The 26622-nt window shown below is 41.0% G+C and overlaps 1 protein-coding gene across 5 annotated transcripts in view; it reads left to right on the top strand.

Annotated features, from left to right (window-relative positions):
• Window positions 1-25418, top strand: part of inaE (inactivation no afterpotential E) — a 79684-nt gene extending 54266 nt beyond the window's left edge. For 2 of the 5 annotated variants that reach the window (XM_034984873.2, XM_069509626.1), the window contains exons 3-15: window positions 1237-1461; window positions 4475-4587; window positions 5423-5644; window positions 6002-6317; window positions 7352-7475; window positions 13008-13131; window positions 13927-14052; window positions 14745-14837; window positions 15660-15814; window positions 16374-16526; window positions 19106-19218; window positions 19858-19878; window positions 20672-25418. In XM_034984873.2, coding sequence (XP_034840764.1) covers window positions 1237-1461; window positions 4475-4587; window positions 5423-5644; window positions 6002-6317; window positions 7352-7475; window positions 13008-13131; window positions 13927-14052; window positions 14745-14837; window positions 15660-15814; window positions 16374-16526; window positions 19106-19218; window positions 19858-19878; window positions 20672-20846 — 1960 coding nt within the window. In that variant the 3' untranslated portion in view covers window positions 20847-25418. The remainder of the gene's footprint in view (window positions 1-1236; window positions 1462-4474; window positions 4588-5422; window positions 5645-6001; window positions 6318-7351; window positions 7476-13007; window positions 13132-13926; window positions 14053-14744; window positions 14838-15659; window positions 15815-16373; window positions 16527-19105; window positions 19219-19857; window positions 19879-20671) is intronic. The other 3 variants (XM_069509627.1, XM_069509629.1, XM_069509628.1) reach the window with 3 other exon arrangements.
• Window positions 25419-26622: the final 1204 nt, after the last annotated feature.

Here is a 26622-nt window from a genome sequence, read left to right as displayed (position 1 = left end):
GGTCGGGGGTTCGATCCCGGGCACGCCACCTCTACATTTTTAGAGTTTAATTAAATATCAGTTGATTTAATGGCGAAGGAAAACATCGTGAGGAAACTTGCATGCCTGAGAGTTCTCCATAATGTTCTCAAAGGTGCGTGAAGTCTGACAATCTGCACTTGACCGTGGTACGTGGTATAGTGGCCAAAACCCTTCTCACTCTGAGACTCCTCTCCAGCCGTGCTGTGTAGTGAGCCGGCGATGGGATGATGAAAGGCGTCAGCAGAGGACGCATGTAGCCACGTTGATGCAGTAGCGCTTTATCAGCTGCTAATTTTTAAACGAGTTCAAAAAAGGAGGTTCTCATTTCAGCCCGTTTCTTTCTATATGTACCTACACCAGATTTTCCCTGGTTACTGGACCGACTTCGAAATGTTTTTTGTCTCAATAGAAGAAGCTCTGCGAGATGGTTCCATAAAAATTTCTGAATCCCAGTTTTTAATCCTGATACTGCAGGATTACTGCCCCGTAGTTATGGAGATTCAGGAACTGTTAATAGTGAATTAACATATATTATGTAGGTATAAGCAACTTTATGATTGAACTTCAAGTACCAACTCCTCAATTCTGATGATGCGCGCATTAAAAAAAACCGGAGAAGTGCGAGTCAGACTCGCGCACCGAAGGTTCCGTACTCGGTATCGATAGTACTCGGGAATTTTTTTCGACATTTTGCACGATTAATCAAAATTTATTGTGCATAAATTAAATAAAAATCTGATTTAGAATGTACAGGTAAAACCCTCATATGATACCTCACTTGGTACCTTTATTTGAAAATTGAAAATACTAATTATTTGTTCATGAACACATTTTAATATTTTTATGATGTAACCACAAATTCACGGTTTTCAGATTTATTCCTTTATTTGTGTTAGAAGACCTACCTACCTGCCAAATTTCATGACTCGAGGTCAACTGGAAGTACCATATAGGTTTTCTTCACAGACACGGCAGACGGACAGACGGACAGACAGACAGACAATGAACTGATCCTATAAGGGTTCCTTTTATCCTTTTGACGTACGGAACCCTAATAATCTAGAAATTGACGGGTGACCTATTTAGATATAGGCTTTGGAAGTCGGTTTTTGAAAAGATTTTTTATCAGATTTGGTTTTCAACATCCCCAGTTTACCAATGCCCAATTTATTAGATTTGTCGAAACCATCCATTTAAGACTAACTTTGTTTCCAGGCTAGTCCTTATCGCCCTGGTAGTGGAGGTCCTGTATCCTATAACATGGCAGTGCCAAACGGAAGACTGGCACGGCGGCTCCTTCGTGCGGCTGTACCTGTGCGGCACGCTGACGCTGCAAGCCTGCCTGATGCTGCTGCTAGCAGCGCTGGCGCAACAGTCCGCAAGAGGCACCATCACAGAGACGGACGTCAGAAAGCTCGTCTCACCTTTATTGTTACTTAAGTAAGTAATATGGGTATACTATATTGTGCCCAGTCCTCTCGCGACGTTCAACGTATACGGAATGGATTGCGTTATTTTTACCCGAATACGGCAAAGCCAAAAGGAATGGTTATGATTTTAGCAGTCTATGTATGTAGGTATGTGTGTATGTTTATGTATGTTCCACCGTACCGTAGTGCCTAAACTAGTCAGCCGATTTTGATGAATAAGGTGTCAATCGATTCGTTATTTGATATCAACTTAAAGTGAGCTTTAATTACCTACTTGGCATGTGGTTGAAATACTTAGTAGGTGTACGATAATAATGAATGTAAGGAAAACTTAGAAGAAGACTCGAAGGGCGTGCCATGGGCCACCGCCTTTCTATCTTTACCCCTAAAGTAAATACAGCTTAGTTTGAGTTGTAGTCAAAAAAGACCACTGCGCATCGGCTTCAATGTCCTCTCAAGTACTTACTCGTATGCAATGCATAACTGCCTATGAGCACTCATAGGCAGTTTGGACTCAAATTTTACCCGTAGGTACCGTCAGAGATAATATATTTGTTAATATATTATCTCTGGTACCGTACAACGAGAAGATTTTCATAAAGAATAATAAGTTGCATTTTCCTAAAGAATATTGGACACATTAATAATAATCTATTAGGTAATAATTGTTGATGTTACTATTCCTCATGATGATAACCTAGTGAAAGCAGAAAAGGAAAAAGTATCAAAATACTTGGACCTGGCTCACGAGATTACCGCCATGTGGAGTGTTGACTCAACGATTATTGTACCGATAGTTGTATCAGTCCATGGTCTTATTGCGAATAGTTTCGACCAACATCTTAAGAAACTATCGCTTAATTGTTGGGTCAAGGGTAAGATACAGAAGGCAGTGGTTCTTGAGACGGCACGCATTGTGAGGAGGTTCCTCACTCTGGAGCCCTGACCATTGGCAGCTTGGATCCTAGCCCGCTGCTAGTGGGATCCATTTTATCATATTTTTAATTATTGTTTTTTTTTTTTTGTTCCAGTTACTTTAATTTTTGTTGTTCTTGTTATTTTAATTTCTGTTGTTTCTGTTACTTTATATTCTGTTGTTTATTTTATTTTATTTTATTTTTTGTTGTTCCTGTTATTTGATTTTCTGTTACATTACTTTAATTTTTTTTTGTTGCTTCTGTTATTTTATTGTTTGTTGTTTTTTTAAAAATATGATAAAAATGAGAAAAATAAATAAATGAGAGTCAAAAATCTATTAGGTAAATATTTCAAGCTTTAGTTTTAGATATGTTGACGCATGATGATCGTACATCCACTCATAAAAATTGATTTATTATTATTGATGACTAATAAAAAGTGTCTAACATACTCTTAATAGCCAACTTTAATAAAATTCTGGGCTTTGATCAATCGTGTATTATACACTCGATTATCTATTTTCATTTTCTCTTTTTCCATGTAAGTTTAAAACGTATTAGGTAGATAAATAAAATACCTAATTAGGATTGGTTACATACGAGAACACCTAATCTCACGTGTGGCTTGTGGACGTAGACGTATGGGTTTTTTAAACTTGCGTCCTTTTAGGCTCATTGTGGTTTAGGTGTCCATTCAACTGAGGCTACAAATTAGTTCGCTACGTTTAAAGGAGAATGGACAATGGAATCTCCTCTAAACGGTCTACCGTTTAAAGGAGAATGGACAATGCTATATGGTCAAAAGAGCCTTGTCGCACTGTAATTAATTTTCTGTCTTCATTATAGAAATCGAAGTGGCCATTGAATTAATGACTAACTAAATGAATGAATAACGGGATTGAAGTACTTAAATCTGATGTTCCCGGAATTGATTTCATCGAAATGTAATTTGCATTGTGATAAGTCTTTATTGCAAATACTAAGTATATTTTAAGTAAATATACGTAAAATCATCGTGATTACATAAAACTATGCAAAAACGCTATACTGGATTAACCTTGTCTGTTAGTGATGAGTATGACTGATGATAGATTAATTAAAATACCCATTTATTTTATTATCTGTTTTTATTCGCGCAATACGATCATTGTATTTTATTATATTCATCTCTTATTATATAATAATGTACATCATTATTGTATTAAATCACATAATGCAAGCGCACATCTGAAGGTTTAGGCAACGTTTCCCTACTTACGACATATACTTACTTACTACAAGTTACCTTTCAGTGAAAAATACGCTTAGACCTTTCGTACGCTTTCCATGAACTAGAGCGTGATGGAATTAGCATTAATTAGTTTTCTCAATATAAGTAGGTATACGTATTTTATGTATTGTTACGAAGCTACTTAATAAAACAAGGTTCTATTTCTGTGTGTACTTTTACATACATTCTAACATTACGACACCCTGCGAAAATAGTTTAAATATTTTGGTAGTTCATATTCTTACTTGATCTTAGTCAAAGACAGAATGAACTACAACCCGCCTTTGTAGTCGATGGGTCCATTGTATTATATCAATGCACAAGCTTATTGCCCGCGAGTTCGTCCGCGCGATAGCACTCGGGGGTAACCTCAGTGCGAAAATTTTCAGAATCGGAATTTTAGTTCCGCTGATTACCTCCTACATACAACAAAATTCTTTATAAAATTAGTGTGGATTATAAATGAAGCTTTCAAGCTCCATATCTGAGATATAAATCTATGGAAGCACAAATCTGATAAGCACCCTTGTTCTTTTGGGGCCCATAATGGCCACCCTATCGCGATCGCACCCTTCCTTTATTCTAATCTACCCTTGTAAAAGGGCGCGCATGAGCGTTTTCATCTACTGAGACCGATTACTTCCGTTATTAAGTGTTTGATAGCCTTACTGTTTTGCCTTTTGAAACTATGATACCAACAAATACCATAAGACTAGCTCATGCTCGCTACTTCATCCGCGTGGACTTTCAAATTTCAAACCCCTATTTTACACCTTTAGGGATTGGAACATCCCTAAAGTGCGAAAATTAACCTTCTCAATTATGTTTTGTTTCAGAGTATTTTTAGTGTTGCCCGAAGTTGGGTTGAACGTAATGGGGACCATGTGGATGTTCTGTGAATTCATACAGTGTACTGTAAAGGATAAGTTTTCTAGTATTGTTATACAAAGTAAGTATTATTTGCAACCTTTCCTATAACTATGTTTTTTTATTTTTAAACATCTATAAAATCATTATGATATCACCAGAATACTTAATTACCTGGAACTTACTGTTAAGTATCAGTACTCTTATTATAAATGCGAAAGTGTGTTTGTTTGTTGGTTTGTCCTTCAATCACGTCGCAACGGTGCAACGGATTGACGTGATTTTTTGCATGGGTATAGATAAAGAGCTGGAGAGTGACATAGGCTACTTTTTATCCCGGAAAATTAAAGAGTTCCCACGGGATTTTTAAGAACCTAATTCCACGTGGACGAAGTCGCGGGCATCAGCTAGTTATTAATATTCTGGTATAATTTTTCGATTCGATTGCATATATCTACCTACTATTTTGTAACGTGATGGTTGTATGGTGACGTCACATGGACTGAAGTTCTAATGTATTTTACTAAGAAAATGTTGTTGTTTGACAATCCATGTGACGTCATCGAAGCTCATGAACCTAAAACGATGGCGGGCAGCGTTTTCGCGGCGAAATTTGAAATGCAAAATTGAAATGCATTTTGATTGCACTTATCGATTGAATAAAATTTATGTAAATTTTTTGGTACCTACTTTATCAATTTAGGATCAAATTAATTACCTTTCAAAAAAGTGTTAAATACCCTATTACCTACTCTCAGCGGTATATTCATCATAAACCTAAGTAGTAGTGTACCTACCTACTCGTACATGAGTTTGCTAGAGAGTTGTGATTGTATTCTTAAACACGAGGAGATGTGTGTGAGTGTATAAAATTAAACAACTCTAGATTATACTTATCTACTTTATCATCATTTCAGGTATAGTCCTATTCAATTGGGTCCAACTAGCCCTAACTGTATTTGGTTTGTTCATGGTGTTCGACCCGCTGGGCTCAGTCAATTATGGCGATATGCAGGACACACCAAACCAAGTCCGACACCATAGAAAAGTGACTGGGCTATGGTCAAGAAGATTCAGGTGGGCTTTCTGCTGGTTAAAAAGAGACGAACATGGGAAGGAGGCCTTTCAACAGGTTGCTGGTAAGTAAATTAATTGAAACTGAAGTTTCTATCTGTTATTTCGAAATATCTGCCACGCTATCGAAACCCAAACAACTGTTTTTAAGAATTTAGTCTGATTTTAGTTTTCGCAACATTTGGACCGATTTTGTTGGTTTTTTATTATTATACTGAACATGCAAAATAGGTATTTATTTCTTGTCATGATTACTACCAGTTTGGAAAGCAATTTCTACTGGAAATAAATTGGCCGCATAGGCATAGTTAGATGACTTTGGACTCTACACAAGAGAAATGCTACTTTTTATAGTGGAAAAATTTTACTCAGTCCCAAGAGGATTCTAGTATTAAATTAAACCACGTGCTCCTCTTTTACAGCACTACTCAGCGCTTTATTCAGATCAACAGACCTAGTCCCATCGGACGTGGTAGCTGGCTGCGTCCTTCTCCGCGTACGTCAAAAGCGCGAAACGAGGGAGATGCGGCGGATACAGATGCTCAATGATGAGGAGCCGATTTACACCACTGATGTCAACAAAGTATTCTCAGAAACACCACCTTGGATGAATCTGGACGACGCGTTGCACTACCTCAGGCTTTCGATAGCCGCGTACGGGTGGCCATACGTTTTGTACCGACACTGCTTTACTGGTTTCTGCAAATTGGCGCGACACTTGACCTGTTGTTGTTGTAGGTAAGTCTCTATACTTTGACGTGACAAAACGCGACGCGAGTACTTAGGTATTTTAAAAAATGCTATCTGTTTCACGCCGCTTCGCTGCCTTCTCCTCGTGAAAGATAAAGAGAGTTGCAAGTCCAGTAGGCATTTGCCAACATTTTATTCCTGAATTTTTTTTCGGGTGATAACCTATTTTAGGTACCAGACGGTTACAAAATAGACAATTTTGGTCTCATTAGATTTAGTACACCTTAATCTGAGCTCGTACGTTTTATTGTTTTAGTATTTTTATTTAGTTAAATTAAAAAAAATACTCATGAAAGTTTTTAGGTCAAAAATATGGATATATAGACGCTAGTAATTTTTAACATGGCATTAAAATTAAAACGTACGAGCGTAGAGGTCACGTCAGCATTTCTTTGATTAAACGTTACGGCCAAATCTTACTGAATTATGCATATTTTTTGAAATTAGAAAATGAGTTTCGTGCGACTTTTGTACTCCTGTACGGTTTGGGTCGTTGTAAGCGATAATTTTAATAAAAATAATACGACCTCTAAGTTCTAACGGACAGACGATAATTAGCCCCAATGTTGTCTCATGTCTGGCCAGTTGAATGCCTAAATTCGTGACGTTCGTCGAATTGCCGTTAATTTTTTAATGTCTACAACAGACGGTTTGAATGTTACTGAGTACCTAATATACCTAATAAAGATTCCATTCATAAAATATTTAAGTGCCGTTACTAAAGACAGTATATGAAGAGATCGAGTCGTAAAACCCTGTAGGCACCTATCTGCCTACTTACCTATCTTAATTTTATTATTTTTGAAATCTTTCCAAATGTTCAATTTACAATAATAGGTACTATGCCATAACTGTGCAATTACAGCCCCGCGCATTGCTGGAGTGAGTCAAATCCACGCTTTTTAGGGTTCCGTACCTCAAAAGTATCGTTTGTGCGTATTTATAAATATTTAGCCAGGACGAGTCAGTGCGAGATTCCTGAGTAACCTAAATGAACCTAAAGCACTGTTCGTTTGTTTCAGGCCAAAGAACTCAATAGTGACAGACGACAACTGCTGCCTGTGCCACTTCGCCGGAGTCAAGTACATGTCGAAGCTCTCCGCCGATGACATCATATTCGCATCATTCAATAACCGCGTCTTTGAGGTACTTTGACATTCGCTATAGAGCGCTAACACGCTGGGACGCCATGGCGACCATGCCGGCTACGTATTCAAACAATTCGTATTGAAACTTGGTTACTGTCTGGCAGCGTCGCCAATTTAGAAGCACAGGCACGACCGACCGGCTCTCTACTACTCTGGCGACCTGGCGACGCATAGCTCAGTCGCGAGTATTTTGTATACAAGTAAGTTATGACTTACGCCTCCCTCACGACGATTCCGTGCTCGGCTTCCGCCCCGTGCGGACGTTTGCTGATGCGCTCCGTTTCTCGGTACCGGTTTGAACTCTCTCGCGCGAGTTCGCCAGTGTCAGTGCAAGTGCCCTGGATTGCCAGTGCTTCGATTGTTCCTGCGTTGTGTATAGTGTAGTGTAGTTCTAGAGCCTAGGTTCCGTGAGTACACTAGTCTAAGCGCAGCATAGGTTCACACCCCCGTCACCCAAGGGCGGGGACACATATCAGGGCCACACCGTAGGTACTCACCCCCCTGTCTAGGCAGGGGGGACCTATTCGAGCCACCGGGTCCACTATGGGCCCTCAACAACCCGACCAACCTACTTCCGGGCCCCATCAGGGCCCGGAGCTGCCCCAAACCATTTGGCAAGACCTGGACATGACTGCACTAATCGCCGACCTCAAAAACCGAAACCCCATCTACCTTAATAAATTTAAGGTAGACCCCACTAGACAGCCTGCGCGCTTTGACCAACCCCCGGCATCTCCTCCCTCGGCCATGGCCATGGAGGACGATACCCCGTTAGTGACACCGACAGACAATAGGGAGCCTCACTCCAAAACCCCAGCTGGGCCCTCAGCCCAAACACCGATCCCGCCTAAGGAGCCACACTCCGAGACGTCCCCAGCCTCCTCTGAAACAGAGGAATTTACGACTGTACAGACGAAGGCCCAGAAGCGAAAGCTGAAGGCCTCCAAGTCCCACGCAAACCCACCTAAAAAGGTGGGCGTTGCAGCCCCTTCAGGGCCCGGTACTCAACCCACAACCTCCCAGGCAACCCCCGAGGAGGAGTCGGAAGACTCCCCCATGGAGGATTCGCCAAGGGAAAAGGTCCCTCCCCTTTTTATTAGGGAAAAACTCAGCTGGCAGCGCATCTTGCCACTGTTAGACCAGCGGGGCATCTCGTTCACGAGTGCCCGCTCGACCGCCATTGGAATCAAAGTCCAATGTCCGACTTCAGGCGACCATCGCCTCCTCACCAAGACTCTCCGTCAAGAGAATGTAGGGTTCCATACCTACGCTCTTCCCGACGAACGCGTTCTACGCGTAGTCATTCGCGGCCTTCCGAAGGAGCTGAACACCGACCACATAAAGACAGACCTCCTTTCCCAGGAGCTGCCAGTACTAGAGGTTCACAGGATGTACCATCCTAGAACCAAAGCCCCCTACGAGATGGTGCTCGTAACCCTCGAACTTACCCCCGCGGGTAAGAAAATCAATAACATCACATCGGTGTGTCGCCTCACGGGTCTTAAAATAGAGCCCCCCCGTAACCGCGGCAGGATGGGCCAGTGCCATCGCTGCCAGATGTACGGCCATTCCGCAAGGAATTGTTTCGCCCACCCCAGGTGCGTTAAGTGCCTAGGGGACCACGGCACCTCCGACTGCCCCAGGAAGCAACCTACCGAGGAACCCCCGAGCTGTGTTCTTTGCAGGTCTCAAGGGCACACCGCGAATTATCGCGGATGCCCTAAAGCCCCCAAGGAGCAAAAGCGAAGGGTCAAACCGGCCGGCCGCAAACCTGCTGCAGCTCCCCAACCCGCCCAGAAATTCGTCCCTGCGCCGGCTCCGGCCACCAACGCATGGGAAAAACCCCTTCCCAGGGCTAACCCCCCTGCGCCAAAGCCCGCCCAACCAGCCCCGGCCAAGCCCGCCCAATCAGCCCCGGTAAAGGCTTCCGCGCCTACGCCCCAGCCCCAAGCAGAGCCTTCTCTCCATTCATCCGCGGCGACTAACGCTGCGGATAATCTCCACTTAATCGAAACTGTCCTCGCCTCTATTGATATAGTGGAGATGGAAGTTTTCGCCCGGACCTTCAGGAAGGATCCCAAATTAGCTATTACCCAACACTTGGGTCTGCTCATCTCCATTAATAACCTTAAAGCAACCCATAATGGATAGTACGACCAAAGGTAGATTAAAACCCCACTCCTTAGTAGTCGCGTTCTACAACGCGAACGGCCTTATCGACCAAATGGACGAAGTCCGCGAATTTGTATGTGCACATCAAACCGACATTCTTCTAGTGCAAGAGACCTTCTTGAAACCTAGTAGAAGTAATCCCAGAATTGCTAATTTTAATATAGTCAGAAACGACAGGGCCACTGCTAAGGGTGGCACTGCCATATACTACAGAAGGGCTCTTCACTGCACTCCTCTCGATCCTCCACAACTAACCAACATGGAAGCTTCCATATGTCAGGTGAGTATGACTGGCCATCCGTCGGTCATACTAGCATCCGTTTATCTCTCTCCCTCGAAAGATCTGTTAGAAAGTGACATCCGCGCACTTCTCTCATTAGGAGACTCCGTTATCGTGGCCGGAGACCTTAACGCCAAACATCAAAGTTGGAATTGCCGCTCCCCGAACTCACGAGGACGCCAACTCGAAAGACTGACGCACCGCCCCGATCTTAACTTCATAGTTATAGCCCCTGACACACCGACTCGTTATCCAATGACCGACAATTCAACAGACAGACCGGACATACTCGATATAGCTCTTCTAAAGAACATCGCCCTTCAGGTGAGTCCTTTGGAGGTGCTGTCCGAGCTAGGCTCAGACCACCGTCCCGTCCTATTGCGGCTAGGACCCCCGCCCACCGCGGCCCCCCCGACCAAAACAGTCATTGACTTCAAGAAGCTCTCAGAGCATCTTAAGTCTATAGACTCAGTGCACATCTCTCAAATTCCTGACATTATAGGTAGCCTAGATGAAGCGCATGCAGCCTCACTGCACCTTACTAATCATATCCGCGATGCTCTAAGCGCCTGCTCCCGACAGATGCCGAACGGTTTCACCCGTCGACAGTTGCCGGACGACGCCAGAGAACTCATCACCATCAAAAACGCTAAACGTAGAGCCCATGACGCATGTCCTAACGCCGACAACCGGAGAGAACTCTGGAGAGCCCAGAGGGAGGTAAAGGCTCGCCTTGCCGAACTCCGCGACGAACAATGGGACAGGAAGCTGAGTGAGCTCAAGCCATCGCATGTAGCCTACTACAGCCTGGCGAGAGCTCTCAAAGCCGACCCTGTCTCGGCCACTCCTCCGCTTTTACGTCCCAATCAACCGCCCGCCTTTGAAGATGTCGATAAGGCCGAATGCTTGGCCGATAGCTTAGAAGCCCAATGCTCCCCGAGCACCATCTCTGTAGACAAGTCCCACATAGAACTAGTTGAAAACAAACTAGCATCTATCTTCTCTTCCGCCCCAGGTGGCGATCCAATCCTCCCGACAAATAGCGGCGAAGTTCGTCAAATTATCAAAGAATTTCACGCCAAAAAAGCCCCAGGCCCCGACTCTATTAATAACAAAACTCTAAAGTTACTCCCTGACGTATTAATCAACCTCCTGGTTGTAATTTTTAACACCCTCATGGCAGGATGCTCCTTCCCCGACAGGTGGAAAGAAGCTACCGTTATAGGCATCCCCAAGCCAGGGAAACCTAGGAACCTCCCTACTAGCTACCGCCCCATTAGTTTGCTCAACACCCTTGGCAAGGTGTATGAGAAAGTTATCCTTAATCGACTTAGGTCCGTCGTAGAGGAGAAAAACCTCCTCAACGACGAGCAATTTGGCTTTCGAACCAGACACTCATGTGTTCATCAAGTGCACCGCCTCACGGAGCACATCCTTCTCGGCTTCAACCGATTCAAAACGAGAGGTATCCCAACGGGAGCCCTCTTCTTCGATGTAGCCAAAGCCTTCGACAAGGTGTGGCACGCCGGCTTGATCTACAAGCTTTACCATCTAGGCGTGCCCGAAAGACTCGTACGTTTACTACGAGAATTTCTCACCAATCGAACTTTTCGCTACCGTCTGGATGGGACCCTATCCTCCCCAAGACCTCTCCGAGCAGGAGTCCCTCAGGGCTCCCTGCTCTCGCCACTTTTGTACGCGCTGTACACCAGCGACATTCCCAGATCCCCTCATGTTCATATAGCCCAGTTCGCGGATGACACCGCTCTATATAGCTCCGACTTAAACTACCGGAACGTTAAAGCTCGACTCCAAAAGGCAGTCAGTAGCCTAGGCCACTGGTTCCGCCTTTGGAGGATAGAGGTTAACCCGGAGAAAAGCGCAGCAGTGCTCTTTCAAAAGTCCAAAAGGAAATCACAATACAAACTTCGACAGACTGAAATAACTCTTTACGACCGCCCCATTCCCTGGCAAACTAATACCAAGTACTTGGGTGTAACCTTTGATGACAAGATGAGCTTCGCCGCGCACATTCGTAGAGTCCGCAAGAACGCAGCGTATGTGCTCTCCCGTCTTTACCCCATGATTTGCGCAAAGAGCAAAATGTCACTTCGACACAAAGTCACGCTATACAAAACGTGCATCCGCCCAATAATGTCTTATGCCTGTGTTGCATTTGCACACCTGCCGCCCTCCTCTCTCAAACCTCTCCAAGTCCTACAGAATAAGTTTATGCGTACGGCCACTGGCTCCCCGTGGTACATGCGCAACGTGGACCTCCACAGAGACCTCCAACTCCCGACAATAGCTCATTACTTTAAACAGCTTTCCAAAAATTATTTTGAGAAAGCCATTAGACACCCCAACCCCCTAATAGTTGAGGCAGCGACTTACACCCCTGACCGAAACGACCCCCCAGATAAAAGACGCCCTAAGCACGTCCTTAATGACCCCGACGATCAAATCATGACCGACAATGCACCCTATCTCGTAGGGCTACACAATTCAACCTCATCACAGCGTCTTCGCCGGCGAAGACGAGGTCCCCGATTTCTAACGTCACCCGGACGTGGGCTCACGCCACGGCCTCGGGGGCGTACGGACTAACCAACAAAACCGACAACTCAACCCATCCCAACGTCATCCTAAGCCGTGGTCCGAGCCTCACAGGAGGCGCCCTTAGGAGGACGTTGCCCCCCGACCTCTCGTATTATTTCTTCGAGCCCTAGGGCTCACCCCCAGGCGGAGCTTCGCGCTCGCCAACCCCCCCGGTGACGCTGTAGCGGCCAGTAGGGCCTACGCAGCATAGTCAATCCGAAACAACACACAAAACGCCTCCCTCACTCAGTGGCCAACTGATCGCCAGGACGGACGCCACTGTGTTTGTGTTGGCTAATGTTGTGTTGTTGTTTGGTAACCTCATTTGGCTACGGTAGGTAGCCAGAAGTAGCCATGGACGTAGCCAGCGATGTCGCTATGGTGTCCCAGTGTCCCTGTATCTCCTATGGTTTTAGATTTCCCCGTACCTACTGACCCAGCTAAAAACACACTGTTTAATATGCAATTTTATTGTTTCAGTTACCGTTTTGCGTGATAGCGGATCACGATCGCGAGAGCATAGTGGTAGCAGTTCGAGGATCAATATCGTTAAGAGACATATTCACGGATTTCACAGCCGGATCGGAAAAATTTGAAGCAGATGGTAAGTTTTTCGAATCTTTGCTAGCACAATTACAGAACAACAACATTATAATAGCGTAGACAATATGTTACATTCATATTACGTGGTGTACCAATTTACTTATAAAATGCGTGTTCGGTAACGAGTAAGATATAAGATATAAAACGTGCGAGATTAGAAGAGATAGCGCTCTACAATGTCTCCGACAATCTACGTAAATGACCAGTTTTAAGTCTTCTATGTATATTATGTTAAAATATTATCATTGCGCCGCCTGAAAGTGGCGTGTGGAAGTCCCTACACCTAGAGACCTATGTCCAGCAGTGGACATCTATCGGTTGACAATGATGATGATGATTATCATCGAGTATAGTCCGCGACGGGTCGAAATGGCAATTGGAGTAGGGACGCTCCGCACACCCGCACAGCCCTCGCGCTAGCCCGGTGCGGGCGAGCGCGGGTGATGTACGGGTGTGCGGTGCATCCCCTCGCCTCATACCCCGATTGCCATCTCGACCTGTCGCAGACTATACTTAATTAAATATTATTTATTTATGTTTATATATCTGTACTAGCTTATGCTCGCGAATTCGCCCGCGTGGAATACACAAATTTCAAACCCCTATTTCTCCCCCTTAAGGATTGAATTTTCAAAAATCCTTTCTTAGCGGATGCCTACGTCATAATAGCTATCTGCATGCCAAATTTCAGCCCGATCCGTCCAGTAGTTTGAGCTTTGCATTGATAGATTAGTCAGTCAGTCAGTCACCGTTTCCTTTTATATATTTAGATTACAAATACACCTACATTTTTCAGGTTTACCAGAAGACACGGCAGCGCATAAAGGCATGTCCATGGGTGCCGCAAAAATGTTGAGGCGACTCATGCCGGTGCTTGACAGAACTTTCCAGCAGTTCCCACATTATGACCTTATACTAACAGGTACTTAAAACGATCACTGTACAAAAAAAAAACTCCTAATAAGTATACTATAGTAGATTATGTACTTAAATGATAAAAAAACGTGGATATGACTCGCTCTAGCAAATAATGTACTGTCTCTGTCACTCATACCTATATCACGTTATGTCAACGACAGAGACAATGCTCTACAAATCCGCTATCTTCAACTAAAGGTCGATGTACATTATATTCTGTCGCGTATTGTACTTGCTAGTTGTTCTCAGTAAGAAAGGCATACCTACCGAACTAGTGGTATATTCTTTTAATGACTCAAAAGCACTTATAAAAGTTTATTTAAAAATAGGCTCACAGAATCTAGTTTAGTATTTATCGCCCTAACCGAAATCAATACGGTAGTTTCTTCCTATATCTTTAATCTTATAAAAGCAACTAGCTTATGCTCGCGACTTCGTACGCGTGGACTACACAAATTTTAAACCCCTATTTTACCCCTTTAGGGGTTGAATTTTCAAAAATCCTTTCTTAGCGGATGCCTATGTCATAATAGCTATCTGCATACCCAGCCTGATCCGTCCAGTAGTTTGAGCTGTGCGTAGATCAATCAGTCAGTCAGTCAGTCAGTCAGTCAGTCATCTTTTCCTTTTATATATTTAGATTAGCTGATATTAAGCTAAGTAAACGTTTATTTGAAAAGTATGTTTTGCTTTCAGGACACAGTCTTGGTGCCGGAGTGGCAGTATTAGTGGCGCTAAAATTAAGGCCAAAATATCCTCACCTAAAAGTGTTTGCGTTTTCGACACCAGGTAAAAAACTCAATTTTCTTATGATAAAAAGTACTACAGCCACACAAACACACTTATACAGAACTAAATAATGCCCGCGACTTCGTCCGCGTGGATTTAGGTACGTTTTTTAAAATCCAGTGGGAACTCTTTTATTTTCCGGAATAAAAAGTAACCTATGTCGCTCCAGGTCTTTAGGTAACTAATTCGCATGTAAAAAATCACGTCGATCCGTTGCGACATGATTGAAAGACAAAACAACAAACCAACAAACAAACACACTTATGCATTTACTAGATGATGCTCGCGACATCGTCCGCGTGGTATTAGGGTTTTTAAAATCCCGTGGGTACTCTTGGAATTTCCGGGATAAAATGCCTATGTCCTTCCCCGGTATGCAAGCTATCTTTGTACCAATTTCGTCAAAATCGGTTGAACGGATGGGCCGTGAAAGGTTAGCAGACAGATAGACACAATTTTGCATTTATAATATTAGTATGTATAGTGATCGTGCTAGAGGCTAAGCGTTAATATCTTGTTTTAGCGTTTACACAATAATAGTAGTTACCTATCTGGTTATTGATAGGATTAAGAACTTGTCTATGGAGTAAACCACATCTCGTCTCCACCATCTTCAGGATAAATGTAGAAGTCAACTTACCATTGTAGATCATACAGTGCGACAAGGCTATCTTGGCGCGTGGCAAAAATCGGAACTAACGTTGCCCTCAAGTGTCCCCTTTGTTTTTGTTCGAATATTCACAGCGCCCCCCTGTCAATGTCATTCAAGTGCCAAGAGGGCCTTGTCGTACTGTAATTGAATTTCCTGTCGTCTCATTCCAGCGGGCCTCATAAGCCGCGAAGCAGCCCGGTTCACGGAGAGTTTTGTGCTGTCGATCGGCGTGGGCGATGACCTAGTGATGCGACTCAGCGTGCACAGTATAGAGAACCTGCGAACTAAAGTCATACAGACTATACATGCTACCAAATTACCTAAGGTAAGATCTAGTAGTGGCTTAACCACAGTACCTAACGTAAAAAGATTAGGATCCTGCAAAGCAGTAATTACTTCCTTTACGTTTCCTCACGATATTTTGCTTCGTCGTTTAAGCAAGTGATATTTTAATGTTTAAGACGCATATAAAAAATTATGGGTACATGCCCGGAAATAAATCTGAATAGGAGGCGGACGTCTTAACCACTAGGCTACTAGGCTAGACTTAAACCCCTTTTGTAAACTTCATTATTCCAATCGTAATACAGCCCATGTAAAGCCATTTTTGATGTAAACACTTGGATATTCAGAGTTTAGCAGAATTTGGAACTCATGAATCATGAAATAATTGAACGTTGAAGTTTTGTTCGTAACATTATTTTCCGAAGTGCAAATCCTCACTCTAGTGGTTTTCATGAATAATATTAAGTACTTATAATTTGAATACCTTCAAGGCAATCTTCTAGGCAAGCGCGCTCCAACCGAACCTAACCTCATCATTGCTCTGATCTGATTGATTGTCGTCGAGCGCAAACCTAAGTTCAGTCCACAAATTGTTACAGTATCGGATAATGCTGAACGGCTTCGGTTACGCGTTGTTCGGCGTGCCAGCGCGGGACCTGGAGTCGACCTGGCGGCGGCCCGAAGACCTGGAAGCGAACAACTCCGACGACTCGGACGCTCTGCTCGTGCAGGGCGTCTCCACCGTGAGTGCTGTCAGTTGAGCCTTTTTACCAGGTTTCGTGTGCCGTGTGCCGTCCGCTTGGGAATCACCGCATCTTCGAATTCATTGTGTGTTCATCTTTGTCGTGAGTGACACTAACGTTTATATTTCACAGCCTTAAGGATGATTTATGCTAACTCGTGGTGGGCACGAGCCGTGCCAGTTTATTAAACAGTTTATACACGTCCGTGCTCGGACGCCACACGGTGAAGCATAAAGTAGTTAATAAACTGGCAAGGCTCGTGCCCGCCACGTCTTAGCATAAATCATCATTAGCTTTCGTCAAAAAGAACTTAGACCTTATCTTGAAGAAGCGAATTCGCCACAAATCATGTCGCATTTAGAGCGGATTCCATTCAGTATTCACAACCCTCACTCTAAAGTTCACGCGTAAACTGGATGATCCAAGGAGTTTCTGGTATCTCGACTGTAATATGCGCGGAGATTGTGGCGAACTGCATGCAATTTACGCGCAAGTTTACTCAAGCGATGCCTCTGGACGTGATGTATTCCCGCGCAGTACGACGCTGCGCGACGCACGCATTAATTCGTGCGAAATTATTAGCGGCGAATTTGTTCCTTCTGGACAAGGTCTTAGCGCGCGCCAAGACGTAATAACGTCGTGTAATAGCGCCGCGCTATGGCGATGCTTTGTGTTGTAAGTAATATTCAAGTTTGAATCTGTCACAAAAGTGCGCGCGCTTGCAGTAGGTACGCGACGCTCTGACGCAACGTCAGAACGCCGCGTTGAATAATACAGATTTGTTATTGCATGTTTGGTGTTCTAACGTGACTGTTTGACAGTGATGGTAGGTATACGTTTAAGCTTCTAACCTGTTTGACGTCCAAAATACGCAATGTTACTAGGTAGGTACGCCACGTTATTGACGCCTTTATGCACGCTATACACGACGAAGTAGGTATTTAGCGATAAGACCGCCTTTTTGTACCTACTTATTAAGATTTCTTTTTGTAACCTGTCATTCGTGTTTCTGTGGTGCAATAATGTATATACATACATACATACATATTTAGGCCTGTTCAGATTTAGGATGCTAGGAGATTCACTGCCGCTGCTGGTAGTGAGAACTTGAGGTTATGGCGCGTATCCCTATAGCCACGGCATATCATGTGGAAGATTTCGCTACCCACAGCGACAGCAAACATATATATCTAAACCTACTCAGTGATCTAAACTGTCTACAAAGTCCGTCTTTGTCCATAAAGTTGTGTCAAGAAAGGGAGAGAAACTCGTGAGAATAAGGGGACGGGCAATTTTCTTGCACTCTCCCCAAAAACGACTAACAATGCTCTTTTGCAGCTAGGATTGGGAAACTCACCTACCTACGGCGAAGACGAGGCCCCTGATTTCTTAAGTCACCCGACCGTGGACACATATCACTTTTCGGGGGCGTGCGGACTAATCAATTTAGTCCCACACACCATACGTCCTAACGTCGAATGTTTGACTAATGTAAAGTTTAAAGTAACCAGTACCTAAAGTGTGGTTAAATTAAAAGAGTTCACATATTATATTCTTGTTATCAGCTTGACTTGATCGACTCGAAAAATCTGAATTCAGCCGGATTTTATAGACTGTGTTAATTTTTTCCTTTATTTTTTAAAGTCAAAATTCAAAATGTAGCAAATATTAAAAATGACTATATGGAGTCTTAGAAATCACCTTTGATCATTGTGTGTTTCTATTGGTGAACTGTTTCTGGTATAATATATTTTTAATGTTATATTATAAGCCACGCGTTTATTTAGCTCCATAGTGTTGAAATTGTGTCTGGAAGTTTTGTATTTGCATTGAATTTTTGTATTTTCTTGCATGATTTTTTACACAGCAGTGCTGCCGTTCGTTCTATTTCTAAAAAGTTTATTAGGTTCACTTTCTTATTATTTGTTACGGATTTTTCATTCTTACTAAACCGATTCTTAGGCGCATTTATACCTACCTGTAAGTTTTACTCACATAAGTAGTTTACTTAATCAACTGACAACTTTACTACGGTAAATTAATGTACTTATAAGAGTGTTTACATTATTGTTGTAAGTTAATCATGTCATTACAAAATTCTAAATTCATTACAAAAATTACTAGTGTATCCGCGGCCTTATGAAACTTGCTAAACGAATCTTCTTCGTATGAATTCGAATAAAATAGGAATAACTAAAGAGTTTATCATGTTAACTTATTTTGAGTCCATGTTTTCATAAATAGTTTAGGTACCAGTTTAGTTTCATAAATAGGAGTTTTATTGGCAGATTTTACCCTGGACTATTTGTTTCACCCCTTTTCAAGGTGAGCTGAGGGCGCGCATGTTAGGCATCTGTCTTAGGGCAGTAGAGTCCACTGTATATGGTACAGCAGCTCGGATCTTCACCGTTTTTTCTGTTTGGCCAAACGGAGGTATGAGCCTCGAGGCGTGGCCTCCTTACCCGTTTGGAGAGCGGGACAACTTGGTGTCCCGGTGGTGGTCTTGTAATTTATAGGTGGTCTATTTCGCCGGCTAGGGCCGTATATGTATATGTACACTAAATTGTTATATTACATGTGATGTTTAGGAGGCGGCGCTAGTGTCGAGGAACGTGTTCGCACGGCGGTTTTCCTCGGCGCGACTGTTCACAGCCGGCAGGATCTTGCACATTGTTCGACGCAAGCGCATGGGGATTGAAAAGTAAGTAAATTATAGTATGCGACAGGTTGAAATGACAATCGGGGAGGGAACGTCCCGCACACCAGCACAGCCCCCGCTTTAACCGAATGCGGGCGAGCGCGGGTGACGTTCGGGTGTGCAGGACGCCCCCCGCCTCATACCCCGAGTGCCATCTCAACCTGTCGCGGACTATAAGTACATGACTTACCGCGGTACTCAGGAGTCGCTAATCGTTACTTAAGATTGAATTAATACGAGACAGATTTATGTGAGAGATATAGCTCTGTCCCGTTTTAACTAAACTTAAGTAACGATTAAGCGACTCTGATTACGGCTGTAAGACCTCCGCTTCCGGTGACTTAGTAATATAAATAAAATAGTTTGAATTTTTCATTAATAACAACGTTGCTAAGTAACTTATCGACAGATTAAAGATTAGATTAATCATTATTAGTTTCGGCCGTTTCGCGTTGGTGGAAAGATATATGTACTTACATCAGAGACAAATAACTCTTGGCCTTGAACTTGCAGTGGGGCGATTCATCTATAAGAGAGTTTGTCGCCTGATATTACTGTTATTTAGTTGTACTGACATTCAATTGAGAGACAAAATATTTTTTCAATAATTTTTTCTTGTCTAATGTTTATGTCTGACCAAAGCAATGAATCGGATGAGGAAAGGTAATCAACATTACTTATTTAGAAAACTATGACTTCTATAACTTTAAATTCAAAATAATTTCTGATTTAATCGAAAAAACAGTACGATATTTAGGTACAGAGTATAGACCGATTTGTGTACGATGTACCTACGTTATTTGGTTGATATCAAAATTTATTGACGTCTGGTCTAATTGTGGCAACGCATATCATTCGATTGCGATTGACAACGTTGATGCCAAGTCAGTAGCTATACTACGCGACAGGTCGAGATGAAAATCGGGATGGTGATGCCCTGCCTCATATCCCGATTGCCATTATGACCTGTCGGGTACTATATGGCATTCCATTACCCATCTTTATGGGTGGTGAGGGAATTTGGAGGTCCGAATTTGGCTTTTTCAATTTCTTAATGCCTCGGAGAACATGTTAAGCCGTTGGTCTCGGTTACTATCACTAACCTAAGAGTTGAAATAGCACTTACCTAGATACTCGTAGTTGAGTCGTAGTTATCTATGTGAAAGGATATGGGAACCCACGGCCTACCGCATTATTATTAGCCACACGTCACTTTTAAGTCTACCAATTACAACAAAGCATTCTCCCCTGTCCCCCGCCAACATTTTACGATTTTGTTTCATGCAAAACCTTGAATATGCGTACTCTAGGCGTTGAATTCTCTGTGTTATTAGCCCAAGAAAACATCTACCACTTTGTACCAATTTTAAGCAATGTAAAGGGGTCCAGACCCTCAGCAATGAGGAATACTTCACATAGAGAACAAAACTTAATGCCGATGTTATTTTTTATATAGAAAAGTGCGCACGCAAGAACCTACGTACGAGATGCGGTGGGCATGTCCCGAGGACTTCATGGAACTACAAGTGATGCCTAGGATGCTGCTCGACCACTTGCCGGAGAATGTGCACCGTACGATACAAACGGTGATAGAGGAAAAACACTCGTACCGTGTTACTCACGTAGTTTAAGCTTTAATTGATATTAAGTATGAACGTACAGCATTTGGTTGTATTAACTATGAAATAAGAGTCTCAGAATCGTTACAATAGGATAACGGAGGAAGGGAATCTCATAAAGGAAGTAAAGTATTGAGAGTGATTAGGTGGGTTCTTTCCAACTGTAAGATTGTCAGTACAGCAATCAGGAGCGTACAGGAATTTTAAACATAAGCTATGAGCATGCGCAGGCTTGGCACGTGATGTGACCAAAACGTCATGATCGTAGAACAGTGGTTGTTTTTGGATACTACAACATGAAAATATTAATCTGCCGTATTCTTAAAACAGACGTTTATTATCGGTATCGGATGTTTCTACGTGAATTTTCATTGGTACAGATTTTTTATATAAAAATTGTCAAAAAAACTTAGGAAATCTTTTAATACGGCTATTCTGTTAAGTGTAACAAAATACGGATCCCATCACTTTTCTACAATTATGACGAAATGTTAGTCTCGAACTTCTCATTCAGTTATTATTAAAAAACATGAGTCATCGAAACTAACTTTACTTGTTCTATCCTTATTACGATTCTCAATTTTTTTTATTGATTTTATTTACTTAAATCGCTCATGTTTCCCGAGCCTCCAAAAGCCTCGAAAAGGAAAATTTGGCGGTCAGGATCCAGTGGTAAGTACCTTTGTTTCTAAGCCAGGCCAGCAGACAGGAACCAGGTTCGTACCTGGGTTGTATTTTTAATAAATATTAATTAGTTGTATTTTAAAAAAATGTTATAAAGCTTGTAATTTGTAAATACTTAATTACCTATTAATATTTAGGTTGATTAACTATTCAATTGAGAGATGTGATTTAAAAATATATATTAATAATTTTATAAAGGGTTCAAAACCGCGATCTTAGGTCGTATTTTAATCTCTGACTTGAGAATTTGACCGAATCGTGTTATACTCGTTTTTCACTCCGCATGAGACTAAGGGATGGTGGGACGGTGTGTTGGCATAAATCATCCCTTAGGTACTAACTATGTGGATAGGATACGAACCACAGGCGTCTAATAGGTAAAAGGATATAGAAAAATTACGTGCGAAATATAGAATGGATACGAAATATCGAATTAAATACTCGGTTGGCACGGACCTCCCTCGGGAATCCCGAGTCGGGATGTTAGGACGCACGTTGAGCTAGACCAGTGATTTTTAACGATAACTTTGAAAGTTTCAATTTTAAAAGTAACTGCAACCTCCTTATAAAGTAATTTAAAAAGCAATTCTGAAAATGATGTACGGATACGGTATTTTGTAACATAAAAAATACAAGTAAGAAACAGCGGAAGGTAGGGAGCTGTGAAATATTTTTCTATACTATGATGGCAGGCGTCATGAAAAATGTTGAAAAACACTGAGCTACCCCGAGGGGCATCGACATGGCTTATATGTATGCCAAAATAAGTACAATTAATAGGTTTGTACCTTCTCATGATTTTAATCAAGTTCTAACTCAGCTGTGTTTATTTTAGTATTAGATAAGGAGATTTTTTTTTATTTTTCTATTGTAAATAATACTTATGTAAGAAGAATAAATATTTTTTTAACGACGATGTAAAGTAGAAAGCAAATTCAAATAATATACCTATATCGAAATCAAATAAAATACATCTTATATACCGAAATACTTACATTAGTTAAGTGAAACCATTTAAACGCAATTAAATACAATAGGTATATTATATCAAACTTCATGATTCTAAAGTTTTGATATTAATGTAAATATAATAATATGTAAATTAAGTTAACTTTATTAATATATGTAAAAAAAATTGAAATTAAAAATATGTTCTGAAACGGCATTAATAGGTTTACTGTGAGACTGTGATGATGATAATTTGCAACAGAACTTTGTAGTTATCTTCGATTATTAAGTACCTCTCTAGATTCAATTTTCGATTTGAGAATGGTTGGAAAACTTTTAATTCGGTGCTATATAAATTGGTACATAGTTTACATCGGCTTTCAATAATTAATCTATCTGTTATTTGTCATTATGTTACTTAGCAACTTTGTTATTTGTACGTGGACGGAACGTAACACCTATCCACTGTTGTTCGCACCGTGTTTCGCGCGACTGGACAGTGTGCGATACAACTTTTGACAATTAATAACAACGTTGTCAAATAACTTATCCACAGATAGCAGATTGAATATTAAAACCTGACGTTAAAGTATGCTGGTTTGTGATTTTGCAATGCATGTATTTGTACATAGTTAAGCTTATTGAAAATTAAGGCTATGTTTCAGAAACGTTCAGAACGTTCTGATCTCTTTTAGACGATCGGTGTTATATTCCTTTAAAACGAAACTCAATTCTCTTGCTTTAGGTAGAGTTGAAAACTCATGTTTTATTTGCTCAATTGAAAAGCAATTTATTTTTAAAACGCGTATAAATCGCAGTGCACGTTAGGCTGAATCCATTCTTGTATCCTTTTAGTGTATCATATCTTTAACAAAGGCCTAACTAATAACTTTGGCATATTCTGGTTGTTTGTAAGGACCATCGGCGTATCATCTGTTTTGCGTCCTAAGACGAGGCGAATTCGCCGCGATTCGTTTTAAGTGTATACGGGCGTACGTTGCGGCCAGAAGAAGGTGTTGCGCGAGCATCATGCCGCTCCATTTAACTTGATACGTGAACGTGAACACCGAACACGCTCTGAAGCTCGCGCGTAAAGTGGAAGCAAAAGTCCCTTCCTCGCCAAACGCGCGTATGAATTCGCGCGAAACATGGTCTAACTGACGACCCAAGATAAAAAATATTAAAAAATAAAGCTTAGAAACTAACGATTAAGATATTATAAGTAGGTAGGACTTGCACGACGGAGATACGATAAACTGAAACGATACAAATGACGCAGCCTTAAGTTAAGATTATTGTGAAGCTACCACGAAGTACAATAACTAGAAGTTAGAGTAGGATACTGTGTTACCGGTGTCAATTATGTAGAAAATACAAAATTTTTACTTTATTAATGTCTGTAAATAAAAATAATTTATTTCAGAAATTCTAAAGCGTCATATTTTATGTAGGCGCAATTAGCATAGAATATTTTCATTCACTAAAGGTGCAATTTAAATTAAGTAAGTACTACTTAAATGCTAACTTAATGAAAAACATAATATTTGAAACTCTTTGATACAATGGCATCTATGTACTACGCAGACTACGCATTAAAAGCGATATTCCGAACAAAAAACGTGTTATATGAAAATTATTATAACACTAGACATCCCGCCCCCTGATGGTTAACCCGTGAGAACCCATTATGCGTAGTAGGTACAGTCAAAGACCAAAACTCGTGTAGCACCTTAATGATCAAATTCACTTGCAGTGCACATCTGAGTGTGTGTGGTGTGTTTATAGATAAAGGTCATAAGTGCGACTGGTTCAGTATGCCAGTTTTGCGGAATCGCTACTCGAATTCTGAGGCCGACCGTATACCCATAGAGGTCCTTGCTTTCATATTAATTCACTACTTTAACCTATCAACTTAGGATGATAATTAATTTATGATACCTTGGGGATCAAATTAAGCGAACTTGATAAAAGTATTTACTGAATATACTTAATAATTTCTTTGTAGCAGCAACGTTTACGTACATTAAAGCATTTACCTCTAAATCATAGAGTAGGTAGATAATATACATTCCAATCTCTATACACTCAGTCCGTTAGTATTTTTATGCATATTATTGAATTTTACACACTTATTCTTTATTTATTTGTATTTTGCGACATTTGCATAAGTCACCAATCTGTGTTTTTATTTGTTTACCTACTTACTTTATAATGTTTATTTTGATTCCGTTTATTTAGTAAAAATCTTCGTGCCCTATCTACCTGAATGATGGTTAGTTTTGAAATCTTGCCTCAATTTTTTGTGATTTGTTTTTGTAAATAATATTTTAAAGATGAACATCATATTCTTGCCCGTCTTACCAGTAAATTATCGTATCATGAATATATTATATTAAAGTTATTCTTCATATTTATTTTTGTCGAATTTAGATAATTTTAAAATTAGGGTATTACCCTAATTTTTTCATAAACAGAACAAAAAAAAGTACTTTTGATATGCAGACAATGATGATTATACCTACCTACTATTTGTATTATTGATGTTATGATCGCGTGAATGAATCTCATTGCGTCATTTCTTATGAATTTTTTGTTGATTGTTTTTAATTCGCTATTCCAGTATTTTTGTATTTTTATCTATAAATCAGTCTCTCTGTATGAAAAGCTTGTGTATGAGCCTGTCAAATATTTTGTGCCCAAATTTTTAGAGTAAGGTTGAGATCTATAGAGCGCACTTTGACTTTGCTCAGATTTAAGACAAAAAAGTTAAAAAGAGACAGCGTAAAATAGGGTGTAACTAGAACGCTAGCAAAAAGTAGACAAGTAGTAAGACAGGTGTGATAGTACTGATGATTACTGATATAATACCACAAAAACCGCAAAAAATAAAAATAAAATCCTATATTTTGTAAAAGTTCATGATATATTGCAAATCAAACATCTGACTGACACTAGAGGTCAACGAATGTTGCCTAAGTAGGCCACTCAATGCCGCGTCGTAAATGGGCCCTTGACCCGAGTTTTACACGCTATACATTGCGGGTTTGAAAAATACTTACTACATCACTAAAACTACAAAATGAGGCGAATGGTTATTGGTATTCGATTGTGTTTAGGCAGTATAACAATAACGCCAAGTTTTTGCTAGCGTTCTGGTAACACCTGTATACTTGCATAAATCTGTTTCTTAAACTTAAGTATGAACTGAAACTTAAGTCTGAGCAAAGTCAAAGTAGGTACGCTAAGTAGATCTCAGTCTTAGTGAATGACGTAAAAGCAATTGAGAGGAATCTCTCTCGAGCGCGCTCCATACAAACGAAATTTGCTTCTTATTTGAACCGGAACCAAACGTTCTAGATTAATAACGATTTTGTTTTGTCCTTGAAAGTCCGTGTAATTCTTACGAAAATCACAGAAGACATTAGTTTAATAGAGCATGTCTACATTTGAGTTGGATTAGTTAACGTATATGCAAAATTTCGCGACTTATGGAAGTTCTTTTATTACAATAATTCGCGGAAAAGCGCGGATGACTCAATACGTTTGAGAGACAATACAGTAAAATATTTTTTTTTCCAAAATAGAAAAAGGTAAAAATCTCTTTTCACCTCCTAAAATTTGTGCAAATATTTTTCGCATGACAGGTATGCAATTTTATGTTACTTCAATGAACATTGAGTATTAGAAGGACTGAGGTTCTTTTCACTTGTACCCTAAATTAGGGCTTTATATTCTGTCACATTATGTACTAGATATAACCAATATCTTGTGTTGGGTTTATGTTAATTTATAATAAAATATATTTTAAAATAAGGTCGTTTTATTTATAAACTTTTTAGTAAGACTACAGGTCAATTACCCATGTCAGTCGCCCATTTTCGCGCTAGTCACGCTTCAATGGCGCTTATCCTATCCGTGGAAAGAAGTAAGTATATTAGAGCTCTCTCTGCTACGTAATCCCATACAAATGATAGAGGCAAAAATCTTAGTGGGCGCTAACCATTTTGAGGCACCAACCAATCACAAATGTGTTTTCAAAGAACATTCGAAAGTCAATTCAAAAATGTTTTCAAAAACATTCAATATTTAATTGGAGAACAGTTTCGTTTGTGATTGGTTGGTGACTCAAAATGGTTAGCACCCACTGAGATTTTTG

The sequence above is a fragment of the Maniola hyperantus genome, chromosome 3, assembly GCF_902806685.2.
Source record: "Maniola hyperantus chromosome 3, iAphHyp1.2, whole genome shotgun sequence".
Classification (NCBI taxonomy): Eukaryota; Metazoa; Arthropoda; class Insecta; order Lepidoptera; family Nymphalidae; genus Maniola; species Maniola hyperantus.
This window is presented reverse-complemented; position numbering and strand designations above follow the sequence as displayed.